General features: G+C 43.0%; 1 protein-coding gene across 3 annotated transcripts in view; it reads right to left on the minus strand.

The window, feature by feature from the left end:
• OSBPL2 (oxysterol binding protein like 2) overlaps positions 1 to 25,190 on the minus strand; it is a 133,688-nt gene that overhangs the window by 44,903 nt on the left and 63,595 nt on the right. For all 3 annotated transcript variants that reach the window (XM_029611799.1, XM_029611798.1, XM_029611797.1), the window contains exons 2-7: positions 20,304 to 20,469; positions 16,744 to 16,891; positions 15,188 to 15,263; positions 9,229 to 9,363; positions 7,301 to 7,398; positions 6,970 to 7,152 (exon numbers count right to left, since the gene is read on the minus strand). In XM_029611799.1, coding sequence (XP_029467659.1) covers positions 6,970 to 7,152; positions 7,301 to 7,398; positions 9,229 to 9,363; positions 15,188 to 15,263; positions 16,744 to 16,891; positions 20,304 to 20,340 — 677 coding nt within the window. In that variant the 5' untranslated portion in view covers positions 20,341 to 20,469. The remainder of the gene's footprint in view (positions 1 to 6,969; positions 7,153 to 7,300; positions 7,399 to 9,228; positions 9,364 to 15,187; positions 15,264 to 16,743; positions 16,892 to 20,303; positions 20,470 to 25,190) is intronic.

The raw sequence follows: 25,190 nt of genomic DNA on the forward strand, positions 1-25,190 counted from the left end.
GCCAATTACCTCAGGATTTTCAAACCAAAAAAGTGTGCAAATTTGCTTTGAAAACCCTTTGTAGACACTTTACAGTTATGCGGGCTCTGAAAATGACCCTCTTAAAGCTATCGAGAGGGTTTAAGCAGATTGCAGCTGCAGTAAATGCAGCAGAGACATGTGACAGGACACCTGCATGACCTACTTGTCCCACCATAGTGCTAGCCCAGAAACATATCCTATACTATACAGGGCTTCCTAACCCCTACAAGTCATGGCATATATTGCACATGTCAAAATAGCTTCACCCGTTCCATAGGCCATTCCCTATCCTGCTGCCATGACAGCTTGCTCAAAAGTGAGGAATTCTGGGATATCTTTTTGGCCTGTCTGTTTCCTCCTGCCCCTTTGGATTTTCAACTCTATCAGGCAATGGTGCCATAAGCCTTGCCCTCGACCTTGGACCACAGACCATGGCTCTAACTCTAGACAGAGCCAGAGTCTGAACAGCACGTGATGCCACTGTATGACAGCTGGGACTCCCCCTCCCCACCCAGGGTCTATGAAAGCTGTATCCCCAGCCCAGCAGAGGAAGAAGCTGAATTTGGAAACTGCATGGCAGTGCACTGCACAGACACTGCGCTACGGATGGGACAATCATTACAACATTAAGTATTTCTATGCTTAACCTCTCTGCTTGTATCTATTGTGGTGAGAAGGCTTAGAATCCACAGCTATCCTACAGGTAAGTGGCGAGCGATTGCATTCAATTAGAAGAATGATTGCCTCTATTTCAATTTGTTTAAAAAACATATACCACCAAGCCAGTTCTTTTTTTTTCCCTTTCAGGTCTATGGTGGACTTTGGGTAACTATAAGATGTGCTTATTCCTTTTGTTCTTTTTTCCCCCCATTTCTTGTTACTGTATATTAAAAATGCAATAAAAATTCAATTAAAGTCTATCCATTCTGTTACAGTTCTCTGTCCGGAATCTGCCATAGTCACTCCAACTGGAGGCCTTAACTTGGCCTTCCGTTTGGTGTGTGGCATATTTATATCAAAATACTGAAAGGAAAATAACTTAACCAGGACTTATACTGAGCAGAATGGAACAATGCATATAATAAAAAGAGAATCACTTGTTGGAGGCTTTTTGAAAGGAGACACAAAACATTTAACAATCCTACCTGAGGTAAATCTTTAATCGAACAATTTCCAGGCAAACACGGCAAATCCCGGCGAAGCCCGGCTAAGCCCTACGTGCTTAGCCGCGCGCCCCTTAAACGCGCGCGGCTTTAGCAGCACGCCGGCTCTGCTGCACGCCGCTTATGGCTTGAATTTATAGTCCGTTTCCAGGCTCAGGCCACTCCCCTCAATCAAGGAATCAGCTGGGGTAGATCTTTACTGTAGGAGCAAGCAGCGCTTACCCCCGGATCCCTCTGCTGCAGGTAATAGCATCTCTTTTCTGCCTCAGTGAAACCAAAGCAGTCAGTTCAATCAGCTGGGGTAGATCTTTACCGTAGGGGCATGCCCACATGATTATAAAATTGTTATCATGTGGGCATTATTTTGGTGATTTATTATAGGTCATATCCCGTGAATTTATAGTTTGTCCCTGAGGAAGCCCTCTTTGTAGGGGGGCGAAACAAGGATCCGTTGTTGGACTGGAGATGCGGATGGTGAAGAAAACAAGCAACCCTTTATGCTAATCGAATTGTGAAGGACGCTTAGAAGAAAATTATTGGGAGTACACCGTATGCGTACTTAGTTATAAAGATTGGAAACCGGATGAAGAAAAGTGTTTCTATTATATATACAAATATATTTTTTTGATGCATTTTTGCACTTTTGAAATATTGTATAAATTTCAATGTGTCAGTAGTGTGTTGGTTTTTAAAGGTATGAATGGGAGTGATTGTTTTTTGTTGATTTTAACTGTGTAATTGGTTACAGATCCATGAATAAATATTATTGCACATTAATGGAAAAAGTTTAGATTTCTCTATGTGGAGGTATAGTATGATTTTCTAGAGAAAATAGTGATAGTATACTCCCTAGGTGTTGTTTACCATATGACTCTTTTAGATTGGCATCCCTTAATGTTAACGGCCTAGGTCCCCAATTAAGAGAGTCAAAATACTACAGTTTCTAAAAAGCCACAGTCAAAATAGCTTGCCTACAGGAAACCCATCTTTCAGAAATAGAACAAAAAGTTACAAAGGGATTGGGTCGGCTCCTGTTTCTTTTCCAACACCCAAGGCAAAAAACTGGGTATAGCCATTCTTATTCATAAATCCATTTCCTTCTCCATAACCCGAGAGATTAAAGACCCGGTAGGACGTTTTATAATTCTTACGGGTTCCATTAACGGTTGAGAAATAACCATTTGCAAACTCTATGGACCTAAGAACTACCAGCACACATTTTTTGAAAAAATTGGGTCAAACTTTGCTACTTAACCAGCAAGGCTGGCTCTTTGTAGCTGGCGCCTAACTGCATAGCTGATCCTCTCCTAGATAGACTCCCTCCCCAAAAATCTCCACAACCCTCAGACTCTTCAAGTTCTTGATTATTGGCAAACTCTGCACCCGGCAGCCAAAGGCTACTCACACTTCTCGTGTACACACCTCTTTATCAAGGATTGATTACATCCTTGGATCTCATTGCTTTTGCCCCCCAATCACCAGAGCTGAAATAAGTCCCACAGTCATTTCAGACCACTCTCATCTGGACTGACCTCTTTCTCAAATGCGACTAAATCATTAAGACTATGGAGATTCCCTGCCTCTCTTTGTGATGACAAAACCCTGCAGAAATTCTTAGTTGAGAAATGGGAAACCTATTCTTTCCATAATAAAGATCACGCCCACAACCCCTCTCTCTTTTGGCACACCAGCAAAGCTATGCTCAGAGGAGAAGTATTGCCTGTGTCAAAATTAGGCATGCCAAGTTAAATAAAGCTATTCTCGAATTAGAATCTCAAATGCAGGCTGCTAAATTCAAAAGGATCCAATCCTTAACAGAAGAGTCTTTCCATGCTCACCTCTCTAAATACTAACCTGCATCAGAGAGCCCAATATGCCCTAAGAACTCAAGAATACAAGTTCTTTAGAAACAGAAATAAAGCAGGCAAGCTGCTTGCAAATGCAGTCTGGATCGCCAAAGGGAAATCTTTCATAGAGAAACTGAAAACTCCTCAGGGTAACTGGATGACTACCAGTCGACATTTGCAATTCTTTCAAAGATTTCTACACTAAGCTTTACAGTGATGACCAGCCCGGCAGCAAAGAGGAGGTGGTGGTCTTTTTTCATAACATGACGCTCCCCTGTATCTCCAAGCCACAATTAGATTTTCTAAGCAGTCCTATTTAAACTCATGAAATACTAAGTGTTATTTCTAAAAGCAAAGCAGGTAGAGCAACCTGACCAGATGGCTTCCCCTTTGATTACTACAAAATATTAAAAGAGCATATTTCAATTCCTCTACAAGCCTTGTATTATGAAGCTCTTCAAACAGGGAAATTTTCAAAAGATTTTCATGATGCCCATATTACAGTTTTGCCAAAACCTGAAAAAGATCCAACTCTTCCAGCATCATATAGGCCAATCTCTCTACTCAACTATGATCTTAAAATATTTCCTAAGGTACTAGCAAATAGGCTGAACCTTATATTCTGCCATCCATCATTTCTCCCCACCAAGTAGGATTCCTCAAGGGTAGATCAGCTGGCTCCCACATTATCAAACTTATTGCGGCCATGCAATATTGTGTAAAAACAGGGCTCCCAGCAATGGCCGTGAATTTTGATTGAGAAAAAGTGTTTGACCGAGTTTCCTGGCTTTATTTATTCAGTCCTTGTTCAATTTTGGTTCTCAGGCGATTTTCTAAATAATGTAGCCCTATTTTACAACAGCCTAACCTCTTACATTTTAGCCAATGGGGGTAAACCTGATCCCTTCCCCATAGGTCGTGGGGTGTGACAGGGCTGCCACCTCTCTCCTTTACTATATATCTCTTCTCTCAATCGACCGGCTTCTTCGGAAAATCATGGAGGATACTTCTATTACAGGGCTCGAACTAGGTTGCAGCTCTTTTAAGGTGGCCGCCTTTGTGGATGATGTGCTCATTTTCTTAACATCCCCATCCCTTTCCCTTCCTAAAATCCTCACGCTCTAAAACCAATTTGGCAAGTTCACTGGTTTAAAAAATAAACCAGGACAAATCAGAAGCTCTTGGCATCACAGGCCAACTCCAACAGTCCTGGCAGGGCTCTTTCCCATTGAGATGGGTAGTTTCAGACATGAAATACCTTGGAATTCATATCCCGACACATTTACCTCAATTCTACAAGGTTAATGTCCACCCACTTTTATGATCCCTTCGAAAGAATATTCAAAAATGGATAAACCTCCCGCTATCTCTATTTCGCAGAATTCATCTTCTAAAAATGATTGAACTCCCTAAATGGCTCTACCTGTTACAAATGGCTCCCATATGGCTCTTAAAGAAAGACATTTGAGAAGTCGAAAAAGAATTCTCCTGCTTCCTGTGGCAAGGGAAAAAAGCAAGACTCCCTTTAACCAATTCTTCAATCCCTGGGGGCCAATGGGGGACTCAAATGTCCAGACCTCAAGTCATTACAATTTGGCTTGCATGCTCCGTATCAATGATTGGCTACTTGCCTCTGTTTCCCCCCCACAATTTTCTAAGAACTTGGCTAGGTGGGTTTGCTCTCTCCACCTTACTCCAATGCCCAGCAAAAACTGTACCTCCTTTTTCGGAGTCGTTAACACTTTCTGCCTGTCGCAAGGCATGGTCTGCCTTTTGTATGAAAATGGGACTCAAAGGTATCACTACGTCCCTCACAGAAATTAGCGCAAACCCTGATTTTCCCCCTGATACTGCACTAGGAGTCTTCCACCACTGGCACAGGCAAGGTCTTCAGTATATCTATCAATTGTTTTTGCCCTCTTCGAATACTCTAATTAGTTTTCTGAATCTACAAAAAAGTCATCCTACCTCCCCCATACTGATTTTTTTCTTTTTTTGCATATTTACAAATTTGCCATTATATCAATTCTCAAACAGAGAACCCCAACCTAGGTTATTATGATAAATTAGTAACGTTTTTATTTCATTAAAAATCAAAAGCCCTCTTGTGCCTCCTTTGCAAAGCGCTTGTTGGAGGTACCTTCCCCCTCACCTTTTACGGCAGTGATTACTCACTGGTCTAAGTGGCCCGAAATCTCTTACATTGCCTGACCGACAAACATATTTCTCCCAAATCCCAAAAACACAGTATTATGTGAACTGCAAGCAGCGATAAAAATGAAGAGAAGGATAGGAATAAAAAGAACTTTTATTAAATCTTGCCCAACTCTGGCCGAGTTTCGCTCTTCTAGGAGCTGCCTCAGGGGCCACTTATCAAACACATCTGTTGACTCCTCCACGAGCACACTACTTTTGAAAATTATAAGGTCTTGGATCGGCTTCCGTTTTATGTGAACTGCAATACAGATTTGGCAATTACACATTTCACAAGCATCGGCCTTTAAGTTTAAATGTTGCCCTTCTCTAATTTGTGAAAAATGTAAAGAGACTACAAATGATTACTTCGACAGTTTTTGGGCTTCCTCAAAGGTCCAGTGTTTCGGGGACTCCTTCCGCCAGAAGTCCTCCAATATAGCTCAGGTTTCTCTTCCACTGGATTTACATTTCTGGTTATTTGGGCGAATCACATCTCTTCCCCAACCCTCGACTAAAAGCACTAAACTGTTTCACAGCAAGGCTGGCTCTGTCGAAAAACAAACTATCTAACCTGTTGGATTGGTCCAGACCCCCCTTCTCACTCAATATGGGAAAGGAAAATGGTCAAACTGTATACCATGGAAGCCATCTCAGCATCATTGTATTCTAAGAGGGAGTTGACCCACTTTCTCTGGCTGCCCTTTCTCCTTCCTATTGAGATCACATCAAGCCTTATTGCCCCAATCCTTCCTCTCCTTCTCATTAGTGATGGGAGTATTTGACAGGGATATCCAGCCTGGCCATACATCAAGCTGTAGGCCCCACACTCATTGTCCCCTGTACGAATCTTAAGCGCCTGTAAAGGAGTGGCTCCCACATAGACTTACATTATTATAGGAACGGAAGCGTCCATCTTCTAGGGCGACTCAAAAACTAAACTGTCTTTGTTGTCAGTAAACTTCTATTTACCCCCTTGCTTTGGACAACAAAAAGAGCTTTAAACATGTTTTAACTTGAGTTTATACAGAGTAACATAAGGGGCTATCAAAAAGGGTGGGAGGGAGGGAAAGGGATGGGTGCTTGCCTATGTAATGGAGCCATGGATGCCACGAAACTGATTTCTGTGTTGTAATACGTAGGGTTTGTTTAAACACTACACTGTTATGTTTTGTTATATTCTTCAGCTGATGTATATGAGAAAATATCTTCATAAAAATGATTAAAAAACCCACATACTTGTATATTGACAGCAGCTTCTGCATTCCATTGTCAAACAGTGCAGTCACTGCCTAATGTCATCAGCTGACTGCTCAATGGCATCTACTTTGGATTACACAAATCCTATTCTTAGTATTTCACTTTCAAGAGCCAGAAACAAATCGCTATTACTTTTAATGTGCATAATAGGCTATCAGTAGATTTGACCTTAAAACTAGAGCAGCCACACTTAATTAGATCTTGAGTTAAGTGGTATCCCCAGAATCTTTTTAAAAGTATACAATTCATGCCCAAATCAGACCTAAACTGATTCAGAACTGTTTTACCACCTTGGGGCAAAACCCTCTCACTGTTGCATGTGTGTTTTACTCACCTATGCCTATTTCTTTTAACATTTTTACATCAGCAGCTTTCTGCATTGTATATATTTTTATTTTTTTTACATTTATAAAAAAATAGTTCAAGGCTACACATCCAAAATAATAATTAAAAAAATGATATGATCTAATCTAGTCTGTACTTACTTGAGAAGCTCTAATGTGATCGTCCCTCGAGGCTCTGCTTCCACGCTCTTCCCCCAAAACTTCAGCTTGGGATAGATGGAGCCATGAAATACAAAGTCCTTACTGAGCCCTTCTGAGTAAAAAGCACTAATTGGTGGGTGATGGCTCACCTGTTCAGATATAAATCTAAATCCTAAATCTTCCCTAGGGACAGAGGAGGAAAGAAAAGCAAATAGGTAACAGAGCAATGTGCTCCCACCACCTCTTCCTCTTTCCAAAACAGCAATGGCATTTTCTACTTCTACATGTCAAAGCAAGAATTCAAATTTCAAAAAGTAGAAACCAGGCTCACCTTGTCAATTCATATGTTTCTCCCAGCAGAGGGTTGAAAGGTTTGCCTGTTCTCTCCCACTGTGAAGCTACCGCAGAAACTGCAAATGCAGCTACAGTCTGTAAGCAAAACACATCACAACACCACTGGTTACAGACCAAGAAAACCAGAGGCAGCTTATTAAACAGACATGAGAATAATGAGACATCAGATGTCGACAAGGCATGGCCCCAGCCTCAGCGTTACCACTGGAATCAAGCCACAGGGGTAAGCGATCACCTGTGTTAGATTTACAAGTTAGGGGAGGCAGTTTTACACTGCGTGTTTTGGGAGATTTCTTAGCCAAAGTTTGCCCCAAATTTCAAAGCCAGAAGTATGAGCGTGCTTTCACAGTGAAACTCGCCAAGGTACAAAAAGAACCCGTGGACACGTACACCTTTTTCTGTAACTTTGAAAATGCGATCTATGCAGGTTCTTTTGGGAACGCCCCCTCTGAACACTGCTAAACACATGCGCATACTTTTAGCTGTACCAAGGAAGGGCGTAGAAACCTAGAACACAATAGCACAAAGTCCATGAGGCAGATTTACACACAGACTGTGCAATAAAACGGTTTTCAAACAATTTTAATATTCTAATTTGACAAACAGCAACTTAACCTACAACATAAAGAAACAAATCTGAATTTTCTGCAGAAGGGGCCCATCAGGCAGCCATGTATCTATTATGACAAGAATCACTATCATTTAAAATGCTTAACATTAAGCTAAACCTAAATCCCTCGATGGCACAATAATGCTGGTAAGAACTGCTAAGCGTTTTGAAAGAGCTGCTCTGGTTCTGGAGTGCCATCACTAGGCCAGGTTTTCAGGATATCCACAATGAATATGCAGGAGGTAGATCTGCATGCACTGCCTCCCCATTCTATGCAAACCTCTCTCATGCAAATTCATTGTGGATGTCCTGAAAACTAGACCTGTTTGTAGCATTCCAGGACTGGAGCTGCCTACACCTGGCCTAGACTATTCTAGGCTTGGGTTTCACAGATGTGCTGATGCAAGACTTTCCGTTACACTAATAGAAGCTATAATCTGAGCTTCCAAGGTTTCGTCTGCCTCTTTAAAGCAAGATTTAACATCCTTCCTTGGTTGAAAGCTGGACACGTTCAAATGCCATTAGAGGTATGTGGCACCATTATATGGTCCCTTGCACAACACTACAGTAAGAGGGATTATTTCTTTTTAAAAAGTTTTATCGCTGCAGATTTTTGTGACGCTTCCATGGTTCATATTGCAGGCAAGCCTCAATCGTGCATCAGCTCACAGTGCTTAAAGTGCTCCCTATAGTATCCATGAGGGAAACCAAACGCAACTCAGAGGCAAAAGGCACTCAGCTCCAGAAAAAAAAAAAAAGTGTTGTGTTTTGCCTTCAGAATGTACATAGCATTGCACAACACACTGGGGCGTATATTACACGCGTAACCCCGAAAACCCGCTCCTGCGCGCACCAAGCCTAGTTTGCATAGGCTTGGCGACGCGCACATGTCCTGGGGCTTGAAAAAAGGGGCGGGGCGAAAGGAAAGTTCCATCCGAGGCCGATCCGATTTTGGGAGCGGCCTCGGAGGGAACGGGGAAAGCCATCAGGGCTCCCCTAGGGCTCGGCACGCGCAAGGTGCACAAGTGTGCACCCCCTTGTGCGCGCCAACCCCGATTTTATAACATGGGCGCGTGTTATAAAATCAGGCGTAGATTAGAAAATCTGGCCCATATAGACTGTTTTCAGAACAGAAGACTTTCTTTGGCTAAGATTAAATTCTGCTTATTGGTTTGGAACTGGCTTCATCAATAACTCATTTCGGTACTAGACACGCTCAAGCATCAACTATTGGTGGCAGGAAAAGCCACCGTACCCTCCCCCCCCCCCATATGCACTGGAAAAAGGTAACGTACCTGCATTCTTGCTACAGGATCTGTGAGAGCACAGACTTTATTAATGAGGTAAATGTGCTCCATATATTCAGTTATTCGCTGTAGGAAGCTCAGAGGCTCATTAAAAACTATAGGCATTGTAATTTTAGACAATTCCTGAAAAATACAAAAATGAAATTTTAGATGGAATAAATACGTAAAACCAGTGGTCTCCTACCTGTCCTACTCTACCTTTGTCACAAGGTCACTTTATTCCTCTATTAGAAGGCTGTATAAACATTGAAACGCGACACCAGGAAGGAAAAAAAAAAAAAAAAAAAGACTTAGGGCCTATTCAGTCTGCCAGTGCCAATCCGTACCAATTACTCATCTCCACAACCCCTACCACTCCTCTCAGAGATCTCCTGTGCTTGTCCCATGCTTTCTTGAATGAAGTACTTTTTATGTCCGGTGCAGTGCTTTCAAAGGCACACATGATATTACATGCGGTCATGCTCGGTGGACTCACTGTGAAGTTCTTTAAGGAATTTTTCTGAAATACGTTGCAGAGTACCATGCTAGCGAGAGTCACCCACTCTGAACGGGTCAAACTGATGTCACAAATGACAGGATACAGAAAGTGCGACTAAATATGAGTGGATCAGGAGCACGAAGCGACTGCACTCAATCTGGCAAGTCCTTTACCTGCAAGGAACTGCTTTACTCAGAGTTGGAGTTTGTAACTGATTGAAAAAACAGGTGGTAATTACTTCCAGGTAAGGATGAACTTTTTTTTTTTTTTTTTTTTTTTTTAGTTTTCCCCATTTAAAAAAAGAAGTCTAAACTTTGAAAAAGCTTTTTTCATGGTTTGTGCCTCCTTGTACTTTCCAAGAAAAGAGGGCATAACAGTCCTCATCCAAAGCAATGTACTCAAAGGGATGAGGAACACCACCAATATAGAAAATATAAGGTGGTACATACACTGTGCTAATAGAGCATCAACCTTAGCTCCTTTACTTCAAACGCACTGCAACATAATCATCTACCACTATAAACATCTCTGGTATCACACAGTACTTATGTTCTGTGCAAATATACCTATCTGAGCACTCAGTCTTTTCCAAAATTTTGTTAAGGCTCACACATGAAACACACAGGAACAATCCAATGTCCAAGTTCCAAACATACCCAACTCTCAAGAGATGGCGGAACAAAAGGCAAAGGAAGCAGTGGCGTTTCTTTTGGAAAGCTCTCTGCCTCTTTTTGCCATCTCTAAGAGATGGATATGTTTGGAGCTATATCTTACACTTCTGTTCCTGTATGGGCCTTAAAATTTTGGGGAAAATAAAACTTGAGTGGTCAGAAAAAACCCCATATATATTTATTTGCACAAAACCAAAAAAAAAGTGCTGTGTTACAAGATATGCTCTAGTGCTATACGATATTTACTTCTGGAGGAATTCTGTGCACAAAAACTTAAAATTCTCAAAATTCTGAACAATACACATGACAGTCTTTGTAATTAATTTAAAATGTAATACAGAAAAAAGTTATTAAACATGCAGAGTTTTAAATATTTTGAGGAGAATTTCCTTAGAAGTTCACTGTAAGAGTGTCTCTTCCACTCTCTCTCCCTACTCCTCTGGCAAGTCTCTTTTCACTGTGCCCTCTCAGGCCCCAAACTCCTCCACCTGCCACTATCTCTCCCCTCCCCCTCTATCTCCACTCCCAGAGTTTGACCCCCTCCTCAGTACTGCCCCTCATATAGGCTCCCTCTGTCCCTCTCACACATACACAATCCCTTCACACACGCTCTCTCATACACACACCCCCTCTCACCAGGGCCTGCTCCATCTCTGCCGCAAGTGGGACAACCTCCGCTCATGGCACACCGGGGCCTGGAAATTCTGTGTGATGCGTTTAAAGTAAAGGAGCTAAGCTTGATGCTCTATTAGCACAGTGTACGATCCCTCCTCATACTCTGCTTGCTCCTCTCCATTCCCTTTTTCAAACTACTAGGACATTCAGTTATTTGTTTTGATTTTTTTTTTTTAATGTATTTTGGATTGTTCTATTTTGGAGCATTTAATTGTGAACAAGCAGGTAGAAATTTTCAGTTTGATTTCCCACCTTAAAGTTACTGTCCATAATTTGCTGAGGTTCCTCTGCTTCATCTTGAATTAATCTGCATGCTTTAGCTGGCTGGAGAAGAACCCCAGCAGCCGTGTTAGAGAGAACATGAGCTCACACCAAGAGCTGTTCTATCATGATGTATGGCATGGCGAACTCCTCAGGAGCAGCATAAATACCACCCCCCCCCCCCCAAAAAAAAAAACCAAAAAGAAACACGAGTTTTTTGCTGTGGCCCTACTAATCCTGCTGTGGCTCGAGGATGGAAGGCATAGTAGGGCTGCAGCACAGTCTATCCCTTCATGGCCCGAGAGAGGGGAGGCCCTGAGAGCCTGTGTGCATGTCTGTTTTTGTGGTGTGAGGGGAGAGAAGGTAAGTGAGAGCATGTATGTGTTTGAAAGCTTATGTGCATGAGAGAGGATCAAGTTTGCTCGACCCTCCCTCCCACAAACCATAATTTCAGGATGAGTGGAAATCAAAATATCCCAGGTATGGAGTGTGGGGAATTTTTTTCTTCTTACAAGTTAATTGCTGCGGGTTATTTGATGCATCTATTGTTCTGAAATATTTTATTGGTTTTGAGAAAATTTTAAAAATGTTGTTTAATTATGGAATGATCTATTCATCAGCTGTTTTGAAATACTTATTCTAATAGTATAATTTTACTATTATAACTGATGTTATATTTCTTGATTTTATTATTGTTTTATGAGGAATGATGGTGGTTTTGTTTTTCTATTGTTGCACTGAATGCACTTTATACTGTATTTGGTGAGGGTTCCTCTGTGTTCTGCATGTGTGACCAAAGTGAAGTATTCTGCTGGCATATACCGTATTTTTCGCTCCATAAGACACACTTTTTTTCCCCCAAAGGTGGGGGGAAAATGTATGTGCGTCTTATGGAGCGAATATAAAAAAAAAAACCAAACAAAAATCTAACCCCCCCCCCCCCCCCCGACTCCCCCAAGACCTGCCGACTTAATTTCCTGCAACCCCCCACCCTCCTGACCCCCCCCAAGACCTGCCAAACGTCCCTGGTGGTCCAGCGGGGGTCCGGGAATGATCTCCTGGGTGTGGGCCGTCGGCTGCCAGTAAACAAAATGGCGCCGACGGCCCTATGCCCTCACTATGTCACTGAGACCGACCGCTGCTATTGGTCAGTCTCAGTGACATAGTGAGGGCATAGGGCCGTCGGCACCATTTTGTTTACTGGCAGCCGACGGCCCTATGCCCACACTATGTCACTGAGACCGACCGCTGCTATTGGTCGGTCTCAGTGACATAGTGAGGGCATAGGGCCGTCGGTGCCATTTTGTTTACTGGCAGCCGACGGCCCTATGCCCTCACTATGTCACTGAGACCGACCAATAGCAGCGGTCGGTCTCAGTGACATAGTGAGGGCATAGGGCCGTCGGCGCCATTTTGTTTACTGGCAGCCGACGGCTCACGCCCAGGAGATCGTTCCCGGACCGCTCCTGGACCCCCGCTGGACCACCAGGGACGTTTGGCAGGTCTTGGGGGGGTCAGGAGGGTGGGGGGTTGCAGGAAATTAATTCGGCAGGCCTTGGGGGGGTCAGGAGGGTGGGGGGTTGCAGGAAATTAATTCGGCAGGTCTTGGGGGGTCAGGGGGGTGGAGGTTGTTAATTTAAAGGGTTGGGATGGGGGGGGTTTGGGGGTTCCCAGAGAAAGAAAAGTTTTCTGATCTGGGGAGTGGTCCGAAATGGCCCTCCCCAGACCCGAAAGCAAAATGGGGAGAAAAAAAAAAGCTATGCACTCCCCTAATTTGCTCCATAAGACGCCCAGACGCAGAGCCGGTTTAGCACAATTTTTTTTTTTTTTTTTAAATTTTCCCCCTCTGAATCCTAGGTGCGTCTTATGGTCAGGTGCGTCTTATGGAGCGAAAAATACGGTAGTTTGTGTCTGGATCTATAGCAGCTTGGCTTGTTCCATTTTCCTAATAAAAGATGTATTGATATTTTAGGGCCTGGTGTAATATTTGCAGTGTTACCGAGTTACACTGAGTGCTGGCATTTAATGCTGTTTTGGTATGGGAGTTTACTATATTGTAATTGTAATTCAGTTTACTCATGGCTTTGTGAGGGCCAAAGCCACAAGGAATTAATTTTACAAAATGTCTAATACCATATGGATTCCAAGTGTCTTTTTTGCAAGGTTTTCTGGTTGGTATCACAGCAGTGCATGTAAAAATGTGCATGTGATATTTTCATCTCAGAAGACTAGGAATGTACTTTATGTAAAATCTGTTCTTATAAATGCACAATCTAACTATATATGGTGACTGCTGAGAAGGCGGAGGGAGGCAAGGCTGTCTAGTTTGCCTAAGGCACCTAATACCCTTAAGCACTCAGAGACACCCACCATTCATCCATCTTCCATTTCTCCAGGGGGCAAATGCTGGGGAAACATGGGAGGCAGATGGTAGGGTTCCTGGGAGCGTGGCAAGGTTGCCAGCTTCCTAGAAATATCAACACCACTATTTGCCACACCTCTGAGAACTGTGACCACTACTTTCTACCTTCTGCAGCATTTCAGATCACCGAAAGGGCCAAGGGGGAGAAACCCCCCCCCCAAAAAAAAAACTGGCCCTCTTGATTTTGACCTTTGCCCTGCCTTCAGGCGAGCACCATCTCATACCTCTTTTCCCCTGGCTCACCCCCCAGCAGCATGAGCAGCAGCCGAATGGCTGAAGAGATGGTCCTGCAAGCTCCAAGCAGGGGCAATTAAGGCAAAAAACATTTAAATATAGGGCTTCTTCCCTATCACATTTAACATAAAACACACTTAATATTGGCAATAGTTTGTGCAAAAAATCTTAGAATGGAGACAAATAAAGCGAGGCAACAACACTGGGTAACTGCAGGAAAGGCTATTGCAGCAGATACCAACAAGGCTGCAGTGAGTGTGCTCAGACAGACAAAAGCTTTTTACAGTGGAGATCAATTCTGAATGTAAGTGTTGCAGAGCCAGCAAAGAAAGCCAGAGACCAGCTTTCAGAAGTGTGGTGTCCTCCTCTGAGCACCAACGATTTCAGTCCCTGCTAATGGAACAGACAATGAAGCACACCATGAGCACAGGAGGGGGAAAATTAAAAAAAAACAAAAACAAAAAAAACCTGGAGTCAGCATTTAATACTGAAGGAATTTCACCAAGAATTGCACAGCTCCAGAGAGCAACCAGGGCCATCAGGGAAAGAAAAACAGGAAACAAGCTAACCCCTCCCACTGTCAGCTGAGGAGATGCTACAGAAAACACTCAGAGCAAGAGAGCAAGGAAAGGCTTCAAAAAAGCTGGCAAGATGGGTGCAAGCAACATAGCAAAATCTGAAAAGTAACCCACTCAATGATCTGAAAAGTAACCCACTCAATGATCTGAAAGCTATGCAATCAACACTGGAAAGGAAAGCACAAAGCAATGATCTGGAAGGTAAGGTAGCCAACACTGAGCTGAGCTATCTGACCTTTGCCAGAAGTAATTCCAGTTAAGGTTGGGCTATCTGCGATCGGGTGGGGCTTGTTTTAATAAGCATACTTTATGTGATTAGTGATGGAAAAACAGAGCCTTTTCTCTTTCCTTTCAACACCCAGGACCCAGTCTATTAAACCTGGAAGCACAGAAAATGCCTTCCCACAGACAGAAACAATCAAATTAGGAGGAAACTGGAGCAGATTTCAAAGCGAACCAAATGAAGTCAGGATTAAAGTGGAAAGGACAGTGAATTCCAGGAGACAGGGGCTAGAGAACAGTCGCTAGAGGTTTCCATTTCTCGCTTTTTGATTACGGGACCTATTTTTTTTTTTAAAAAGCAAGTCCAACCTGTGTCTCGCTGTAAGCACAATTAATGACTACTTACTAATCCGATACATTTTTTTAATATACTCCACACACTGAAATCGCTTCGAGAAAACATAGGTGCTGGTAATGACGTTCTGCAGAGAGAGAGAAAAAAAAAAGGCAATTAATTTCAAAAAATATAAGCACAATGAAAGTTTTGAGGACTGAACTGCAGAAATTACTGAAAGCATCGCACTGCTGACAAATCTTCCTACACTGACCCACATGCAGCGCTAGATGCATGCATTCAGAGCAGCACTGCAAGGATTTTGCTCCCTCCATACAGATTTATTGCAATTTTTTCTTCGTCTTTCAACAGCTAACCCTTAACCAGTGCCTTTCGCCACAGCAAAGTCACAAATGTTGCCACTGAACGCTCCTTGGATGTTACACACAGAAAAGGCATCTTCGCATTGGCTGGTACTCCAGCTTGAGTTCACAAAATATTGTTTATGAACTTGCACAGCGCTGTTCTTCAGCGTTATAAACTTTAAGAGTTTTATTGCACAAGGTATAGCTGGGGAACTGAAACACAGATAGAGCTGTAACATTTCCGTCAGAGATCCCACAACAGCAACATAATCACAGCCAAGCACCGGGGCACATTATGGCCGTGTTTCCCTTAACTGCTGTGCCTTCAAGACCCGATCAGGCGTGCCCGACACTCAGGGACTGCCCTCGTCATCTCACAGCAGCAAGGGACACCAGCGACAGCTCTTAAACTTGTGGAAACTCCTGCCGGAGATCACGCACACAGCCCTGGCGTGCGGTCATTACCGGGCAGCATACAGGGCCCCTGCGTTGGGCACGCACCCCACCCAGACTTCTCCCCTTCTCCTGCACTTAATATACAGAGGGGGGGGCTAGGCCACCGTGAAGGGCTCCTGTGCATCCTCACCCCCCCCTCCCTTCAGCCATAAGAGTCCTCTCTCCTTGCTCCATGGAGGAATGGGTGCCACAACATTTCTGTTAACGTAGGTGTGCTTTAGCCGTGAAAAGGTTGGGAAACCCTGCATTATGGGAGTCAGTAGAGGAAAACAAAAAAACGGACATAAAAAGGAGAGAGGAAGCCACATGGAAAAAAAAAAAAAAGGGAGCACTGTGCACTTGGAAAAAAAAAAAAACACAAAAAAAAAAAAGTAAGGTATGTACATTTTAGAAAGCAAAAGAATTTTATGAGTTTAAATTATATTCCTTCTACAAGGATTTTTTGGCAGGGCAGGTAATACAACATGTTGGCATTTAGCCACAATGCAATCTTCAATACCTACAAAATAGTTTGTTGACGACACCATCTTTTCAATAAGAGGTTCTCTCACCACTACCAGGGAGCTGGCTGAGAGGGAAGAGCCCTCACTGAACCACTGGGGCGCTCTGTGCGCCGGCAGATCATGCCAAACCCTGCTTAGCTACCGAGCTCTCACGAGTTCAGAGTCCCAGGTGGTAATGCCCCTACCTGCCTGAGCGATGCCTTCTCCTGGATTCAATGAAAATCTCACAGCAATGCTTAGACGGTACACTCTGTACATACAAGTCTGGGCTGGTGCTTCGGGCCCAGCAGAACGAAAAGCTTACCTGTGTTTCCTGATTCCATTCTCCTGCGGCCACATCTTGTCCCTCTGCTTTTCGGACATACTGCCCTTATTGTTCTCCGGGAGAGTCATATCAGCTACCTTATGAATTACTTCTGAAAGTTCCCCTAGAGAAGTGTCCGAATCAAAGCCTGTAAGATTTAAACGAGCATCAGTGGCGTTCCTGGAAAAATCTTACAGCAATCCTATTTGTTTAAAAGAAACAAAAAAATCACCACGTACTATTCTGTAAGTTAGGAGAAGCACCGCTATGCCGTCAGACGCTACTCTCCCTCGTCATTCTACTACCCAAATGCTCAGCTACAGAACATCCCCCTCCTTTGTGCCTTGCCCTTAGCAATTCTGTCCATTTCCTGGGATCGTGCGCACGCCAAAAATGTCCTCCATGGCTGCGTTTCATAGATTAGTCACTGATAGTCATTAGCAGCCTCACTTGTTTCCAAGAGAGACTGGCAAATCACAATTACTCTAAGTGAGCTGTCCTATTTCTTCTGAATGGACACTGTGCATCGTTTCCTTCAGCTGATGAAGCACAGTTATTACAGTCCAGCTCCGTGACATCGCTCTGGCAGGAATCCGCCAAAGATGAAGCTGCCCTAATTTTTAGGGCATGAGGGGGGAAAACAAACGCAAGATGAATGAACAGGACAGGAATGCAGGAAAACAGGTCACGTCAGAGCTGGCTTTAAACACAACAGACATTTAAGTGAGAAGTCTAAACCAAAAGGCAAATGAAAGCCAGATCATCCGGGCCCACGCTGCAACCTTAGTGGGGAGTAAAGATAAGGACGCCTGGAAAGTACTCTGCACCGCAGGATTTAGGAGTTCAATCATTTTTACACTAAAATAAGCGGAAGCTTCTATAGAAACTTGGTTCAAACAAGATTAGTACCCAGCATGGCTCAGAATTGATTTGTCTTTAAAACGAGGAGCCACATTCTTTGCAGAAGTTCTCCAAACCTGGAATTATTTTTTTTTGGCGGGGAGGGAGGGGGCACAGTGTAAATCAGTTACATCATCTATTGATTCTGTATCATGTGCAGTGACTCCTCCCGCCCCTAATTATAAACTCTGCTCAGGCAGTCTCAGATACATACAGGGGAAAAAAACGACGCACACATTCTTCCAACAGTCTCTGTCCATGTCTCAAAGTTAAACCTAAGCCTAGGCAATAGCAAAGATGAAGCTATCAACCCCAAAGTATTTTCCTATCACATATTACCTGTTCTTACATATCCCAACAGTGACAGAGGTAAGGTACGACATGGAAATAAGAACATTAGAAATTGCCATACTGGGTCAGACCAAGGGTCCATCAAGCCCAGCATCCTGTTTCCAACAGAGGCCAAACCAGGCCACAAGAACCTGGCAAGTACCCAAACACTAAGAAGATCCCATGCTACTGATGCAATTAATTGCAGTGGCTATTCCCTAAGTAAACTTGATTAATAGCAGGTAATGGATTTCTCCTCCAAGAACTTACGCAAACCTTTTTTGAACCCAGCTATACTAACTGCACTGATTACATCCTCTGGCAACAAATTCCAGAGTTTTATTGTGCATTGAGTGAAAAAGAATTTTCTCCAATTAGTCTTAAATGTGCTACTTGCTAACTTCATGGAATGCCCCCTAGTCTTTCTATTATCTGAAAGAGTAAATAACCGAGTCACATCTACCCGTTCTAGACCTCTCATGATTTTAAACACCTCTATCATATCCCCCCTCAGTCGTCTTCTCCAAGCTGAACAGCCGTAACCTCTTTAGCCTTTCCTCAGAGGGGAGCTGTTCCATCCCCTTTATCATAATAAAGAAGGTATGGCCACTATGCCCTCAATTTATTAAACTTCTAACAATCTACCCAAGAGGAGATTCCTGGACTTGCAACTGGATACATATGGGTTATCATAGAACTTAGGATAACTGCATGGAGCGGCAGCTGCTACCTAGGGAAGCTTGCTGGGCAGACCGGATTGATCATTTACTCTTTTTCCTGCTATCATTACTATGTTACTGTATAAAGTCATTTCTATTTCTCTAAACAAAAAACAGATTAGAGCGCGCAGGATTTTAACTGGCAAATGAAATTTAATGTGGACAAGAGCAAGGTGATGCATATAGGGAAAATAAGCCCTTGCTGTAGTTACACGATGTTAGGTTCCATATTAGGAGCTACCACCCAGGAAAAAGATCTAGGCATCATAGTGGATAATACTTTAAAATCGTCGGTTCAGTGTGCTGCAGCAGTCAAAAAAGCAAACAGAATGTTAGGAATTATTAGGAAGGGAATGGTTAATAGAACGGAAAATGTCATAATGCCTCTGTATCGCTCCATGGTGAGACCGCACCTTGAATACTGTGTACAATTCTGGTCACCGCATCTCAAAAAAAGATATAATTGTGATGGAGAAGGTTCAGAGAAGGGCAACCAAAATGATAAAGAGGATGGAACAGCTCCCCTATGAGGAAAGGCTGAAGAGGTTAGGCCTGTTCAGCTTGGAGAAGACAAAACTGAAAGGGGATATGAGAGAGGTCTTTAAGATCATGAGAGATCTTGAATGAGTAGATGTGAAGCGGTTATTTACACTTTCAGATAGTAGGACTAGGGGGCATTCCATGAAGTTAGCAAGTAGCACATTTAAGACTAATCAGAGAAAGTTCTCTCACTCAATGCACAATAAAGCTCTGGAATTTGTTGCCAGAGGAGGTGGTTAGTGCAGTTGGGTTTAAAAAAGGATTGGATAAGTTCTTGGAGGAGAAGTCCATTAATAGCTATTAATCAAGTTTACTTAGGGAATAGCCACTGCTATTAATTGCATCAGTAGCATGGGATCTTCTTGGTGTTTGGGTAATTACCAGGTTCGGCCTTTGTTGGAAACAGGATGCTGGGCTTGATGGACACTTGGTCTGACCCAACATGGCAATTTCTTATGTTCTCTTCTCCTCTAGGTCACCCTCCTTTAGCTACCATACGTTTCAGCTAAATTGGTGCTGTTCAGAAACCTTCCAGCAGGAATCACCCAAGGTACTAATCTCAAAGATTCCTGCAGGGGCTCAGAGTATTTCCATATTCAGCCCCACCATCCCCAAAGAGCTGAAACACAAACTGGGCCTGTTCCTCACACGTGCAGAGCTCAAGTTACAATATGCACTGTGTATGCAAAGCAGGGAGTAAAACACATGGCGATTCACATGCAGAAGACAAGGCGTGCCACGGCAAAAGCAAAATGTCACAGTAAAAAAGAAAAAAAAAAAAAAAAAGTAGGCAAGCATGAATTTTATCAAAATAAATAAAAAAAATTGTTCTCTCAATATAACTTCCACCCAGATTCTCAGTGGATCCCAAAAAGCACGTGAAACATTGCCGTAAGGGCCAGTTTTCATCACAAGCCCTCATCATCTCAGGTGCACCGCTTCTGACAGATAAAACCGATGTTCCAGCCGTCTAGTAATACTTCTGAAAAGCCAGCAGCCCACGTGAGGTGGATCCATACAGCCTGGACACTCTCCCTAAGTCAGCGGAAGCCGAGGGTATAGCGCGCTTACCTGTAACGGCATCGTAGAACTCTTCCTCACTGTTCATTCTTCAGTGCTAGGATCTTTTTTTTTTTTTTACCCCAATCCGGCTCTTCTAGTTCATTGTTCTTCAATCTAGTCGTCAAATGCTTTACACAATGGGAGTGCTTCCGTTTTCTAAATAAATGCCTGTGACCTGTGGGAGGGAAACAAAGGGAACCCATTAATATACTCAGCACCAATAATGACTGCCACACAGCAATGTTTTTCAAGATCTGGTTTTCAAAACGTTTTGGGAACACTATAAATTACACACTGCCAAAAAGGTCTAACGTTCCCCCAAAAGTGATAGAGCCCAGAAATGTACAACTGGAAGGTCAAGGCTCAAATCCCATCCACAGAAAATCAAAAGGGACCAACACCAAGCACAGTGCTGAAAGGATCAAGGGAGGAACAAACACACAGCGGTTAAAACCTTTAACCAAGAACCCATAAAGTGGCCACAACTTTAGGCTCCATCTTCCATATTCTTATTTATTTATTTTCGTTTTTTCTATACCGGCATTCGTGAGGGTATCACATCATGCCGGTTTACAATAAACAGTGGGGGTGATAGACGGAAACAGTGAACGAAATAAATAAATAATAGGTGCTAAAAAATAACATAGTTACAGTTACAATAAAACAGGGAGGCGTAAAACTAGGAGCAAGAAGAAATTGATAGGAACTTTAACATAGAAGGTTAACCTGAAGTATGACGGGGTACATACAATATAAAGCATTTTGTGATTTACAATGACTTGTTCATTTGAGGTAATTGCGGTTTTCACTCTTTATGTCCATGAGCACCAACTGGATGCCACTTAAAGTATCCAACAGCGAGTTTAGAGGAGGTAGATGGGAAGACAGACAACACTGCCGTTTTCTCAGCTCCTACAAAGCTATTTTTTTTAAACTTCCCCACAGATGTGCCCTTGAAGAATGCGATGCTGCCGTCTGTAGAAGGCACCAAACTTTAAACTCGCACCGCTCCAGGTTGCAACGCGCGCTCTGGGGCAGGGGCCTGAACAGCACTGCACACGCAGACCGCGGCCACTGCGTGATGCGGGGAGGGGATCGTTTTTCCATCTGCACAGTCTGCAGGTACTTTACACTCACTAATTTTCAAAGGGAAAGCCCATGTGGGCTTTCACTTGGGAAACTGCCTAAGGAAAAAAAAGTTAGACATATTTACTGCTAATTTGCACAAGTAATTTCACAGATTAAAAATACTCAGCATGTGTTTGAATTTTCACAAGTTATCTGTGTACTTCCAAAGTGCCCTCTACCTACTGCTTAGCGGCTCTGCGTGCAGGCTGCTTTCTAAAAGCTCAGTTTTACCTGCTGAAAATGGCTTGGGAAGTGACCCGCTGAAGCCCGGAAAGGCTGCTTTACTGGATAAAACCAAATACCTTTCAGACTTTTCTTCAAAGGAGAATTTACATAGAATCTCTTATCCTCATGTACAGAGCTACCTGGGCTTTTAGTCGCCTCGCACATTTATAAAACACAGTGTACTGCCAGTCTTCTTGGGTACTCTCATGATTCTTTATTTACTCATATAGACTGCCAAAATTTAACATGGATGTGGGTGACTGAGCAATCTGATGGGTCTGAACACATGACATTAATCCTGAAGTAAAAAAAAAACACCCACACAAAACACACCACCACACATTTCCCTGACCTGGACCTGCTTGAAATGTGATTTAAAAATATAGATCCATGCTAGCAAATTCCCTTAACGCAAAAATATGTTTTGGGGCTATGTTAAGATTGGCCACTGTGCCACTCTGTCAGGGAACGGAGATCCAAGATAGCTCCCAATGGCTACTATTCGTCCAGAGCAGATGTTGCCCTGAAATAAACCTAACTGCCCCCACCCACCATGTCAGCAGGCAGGGGCCTGCAGAAGGCAGCAGTCTTTGGAATCAGGGGCACATGCACCTGGAACTGACCAGCAGAGATCACTGGTGTACCATGGCTGAACTGGTTTGGAAATGAAACTCGAGTGTCCCCATTGCTAGCATGCAGCACTGTCACTCCACCAGCATGCTGAACATTTATATCTAAATATTGTACAAACAACCTCTGTAAGTAACCAGATATCTACGTAAACAGATGTATGTAAACCGTTCTGATGGCGAAACCGAATGACGGTATACAAACACCTAAATAAATAATTACAGATATATTGAGTTGGTCCAATAAAAAATGTCACCTATACTTGTCTGTTATCCCTTTCTATATATTCCAGTGGACTAACAAGGCAATCAATACGTTGCACAAAAATATATAATTTTAAAAAAACAAACAAAAACCTAGAAGACTAAGATAGTAGAAGAGAGGCAAGTTAAGAATCTGAAGATTATGCACTACTGATTTCAGCTGACAAAAGCTATAATTTCCATCCAGAGCCATGTTCCTTTGCATGTATTTATTTACTGTGGACCCTCTGTTCCATACAGAAGACAGCCCAGAAGCTAGCACTGTGCAGCTGCATGCATTACTCAGCTATTTAACACTGGCACAATGCCATAAAACTGACACCAAATGAATACACTCTGCAAATGTTAGCACAGCAGAAACAGCCAGTAATTCCATGGATGATTACTGGAGATTACACTTTAAAAAAAGTGAAACTTCCCCATCAAGTCATGTACACCAAGACCCTCTCTAAAGAGTTTCTCTGCACAAAAGGATTTTACTGCCCCTCATTAGCAGCTAAACGAGTACTTTGTTTAAAAACCCTACAGCTATTCAGGAGTTTTGAGATGCCAGAGGTAATAAAATTCCAAGTAACCCCCACTTCTCCTTGAAAGAAACAAGACACAGATGCACTTAGTTCTTTTATTAGAAGAGATTTGTATTTTTCGCATTCTGTCAGGTCGATTTCACAGTTGTTCCTTTTTAAAATGCTCACTCCAAGCACTTTTTCCTTTTCCTGCACCAGTCTGACGTTATCACAGCAAACAAGGGAATCCCTTTCACCAGTTAGTTAAAGCCAAATACTCCAAGGCAGAGCAAGCAGCACCTTAATGAGGATGGGGTGGAGTCGGAGAGCGGTAAATGGACAGAACACCTCGGTGGCTGGATCGCAAGCAGCCACGGCTTCAAGAGGCTATAACTTACCAAGGGCTTCTAAGAAAAAGCAGGAGGGGGCCAGGGAAGGATATAACTCCTGCAGACTCTGAGCCCTTCTGACATCTATTGCTTCCTTCTCTGAGTTTGTCTCCCCCTAACTCAAAGAGTGCTCAAGACTGTGGCAGAAGTGATAAGAACATAAGAAACTGCCATGCTGGGTCAGACCGAGGGTCCATCAAGCCCAGCATCCTGTTTCCAACAATGGCCAAAGCAGGCCACAAGAACCTGGCAAGGACCCAAACATTAGATAGATCACAAACTACTAATGCTTATTAGTTACCATCATAGCAGTTTATGGATTTAACGTCTAGGAATTTACCCAGACCCTTTTTAAACCCAAAACTAACTGCTGTAACCACATCCTCTGGCAATGAATTAGAGTTTAACTATGCGCTGAGTGAAAATGAATTTTCTTTGATTTGTTTTAAATAAGCTATTTATTTATTTATAGCTTTTATATACCAAGGTTCAATTAACAGGATTAATTATCACTTCAGTTTACATTACAACCAGCAAAAAACAACAGTGACACAGTCTTGTCTTACACTGAACAAGGTAGAGAAACCTGGATAACATAACTAGGGTGAAAGCAGGTATAGGAACATGGGTAGACATAACTTGGGCGAAAGCTGGGAACTTATATTGGGAAGGACTATGCTAACCTCCTTAGGGAGACAGTAACCTGATGATACTCCTATGTAACCTCCTATGAAGTTAGCTACTTGCTAACTTCATAGGAGGATGGGAAATATAGAAGTGAGAGATATAACTCCGCAGAAATAAAAAGACCATTAGCAAGATGACCTCTGAAGTGTTTTGTCCAATTCTGGAGGCCCCACCTCCAAAAGGATAGAGACTGGTGCAGTCTGTTCTACATAGAAAAAGGCAACTCCTAGCTAGAGACTCGGTGGCCTATAGCACTGAGAAGAAAGCAAACCAGGAAGAAAACTAGGCAGACTAGATGGTTCCCATCTGCCAAAATACTCTGGTTCTTTTAGCCATGGAGTAGTTATAGCATGGAGAATGTTAAACCTATGTAAACAAACCAACCCAGAATGATAACTAAAGACCTGAAAGCCTAAGTATAAGCATTCACTTGCCCAGCAAGTTGCTCATGGTAATGACTACCACTCCCTGCATGTACCTCCGCCCCCCATGCTTTCTGTTAAGGAGAGTAACTGCAATTCTGTATAGGTTACCCCCTCCCCCCCCCCATGCTTTTTTTTTTTTAATTTCATTTCCCACATCTAGTATTTAGGGATCTTAGTGTCTATCCCATGCCTTTTTAAAGTCATTTACCATTTTCATCCTTACTATCACCTCCAGAAAGGCATTCCAGGCATCCCCCTGGAGTTTTCATTTCATGACACCCCCCCCCCCCCCCCAGTTCTACAGTTTTCTTTCCAACAGAAAAGGTTTGAAGTTTGCGCATTATTAAAACCTTTTAAGTATCTGAAGGTCTGTATCATATCTCCTCTCCGCCAGGCTATTACATACTTAGATCCTTCAGCCTCTCCTCAAGTCTTCATATACAGACCCCACACCGCCTCCATCCTGTCTTTATCCTTTGTGAGATCCGGTCTCCAGAACTGAACCCAATACTCCAGGTGAGGCCTCACCAAGGACCTGTACAAGGGCATCATCCCCTCCTTTTTCTTACTGGTTATTCCTCTCTCTATGCAGCCCAGCATTCTCCTGGGCTTTAGCTATCGCCTTGTCACATTGCTTCACCAT

This window comes from Rhinatrema bivittatum, chromosome 8 (genome assembly GCF_901001135.1).
Source record: "Rhinatrema bivittatum chromosome 8, aRhiBiv1.1, whole genome shotgun sequence".
In the NCBI taxonomy this organism is placed as follows: domain Eukaryota; kingdom Metazoa; phylum Chordata; class Amphibia; order Gymnophiona; family Rhinatrematidae; genus Rhinatrema; species Rhinatrema bivittatum.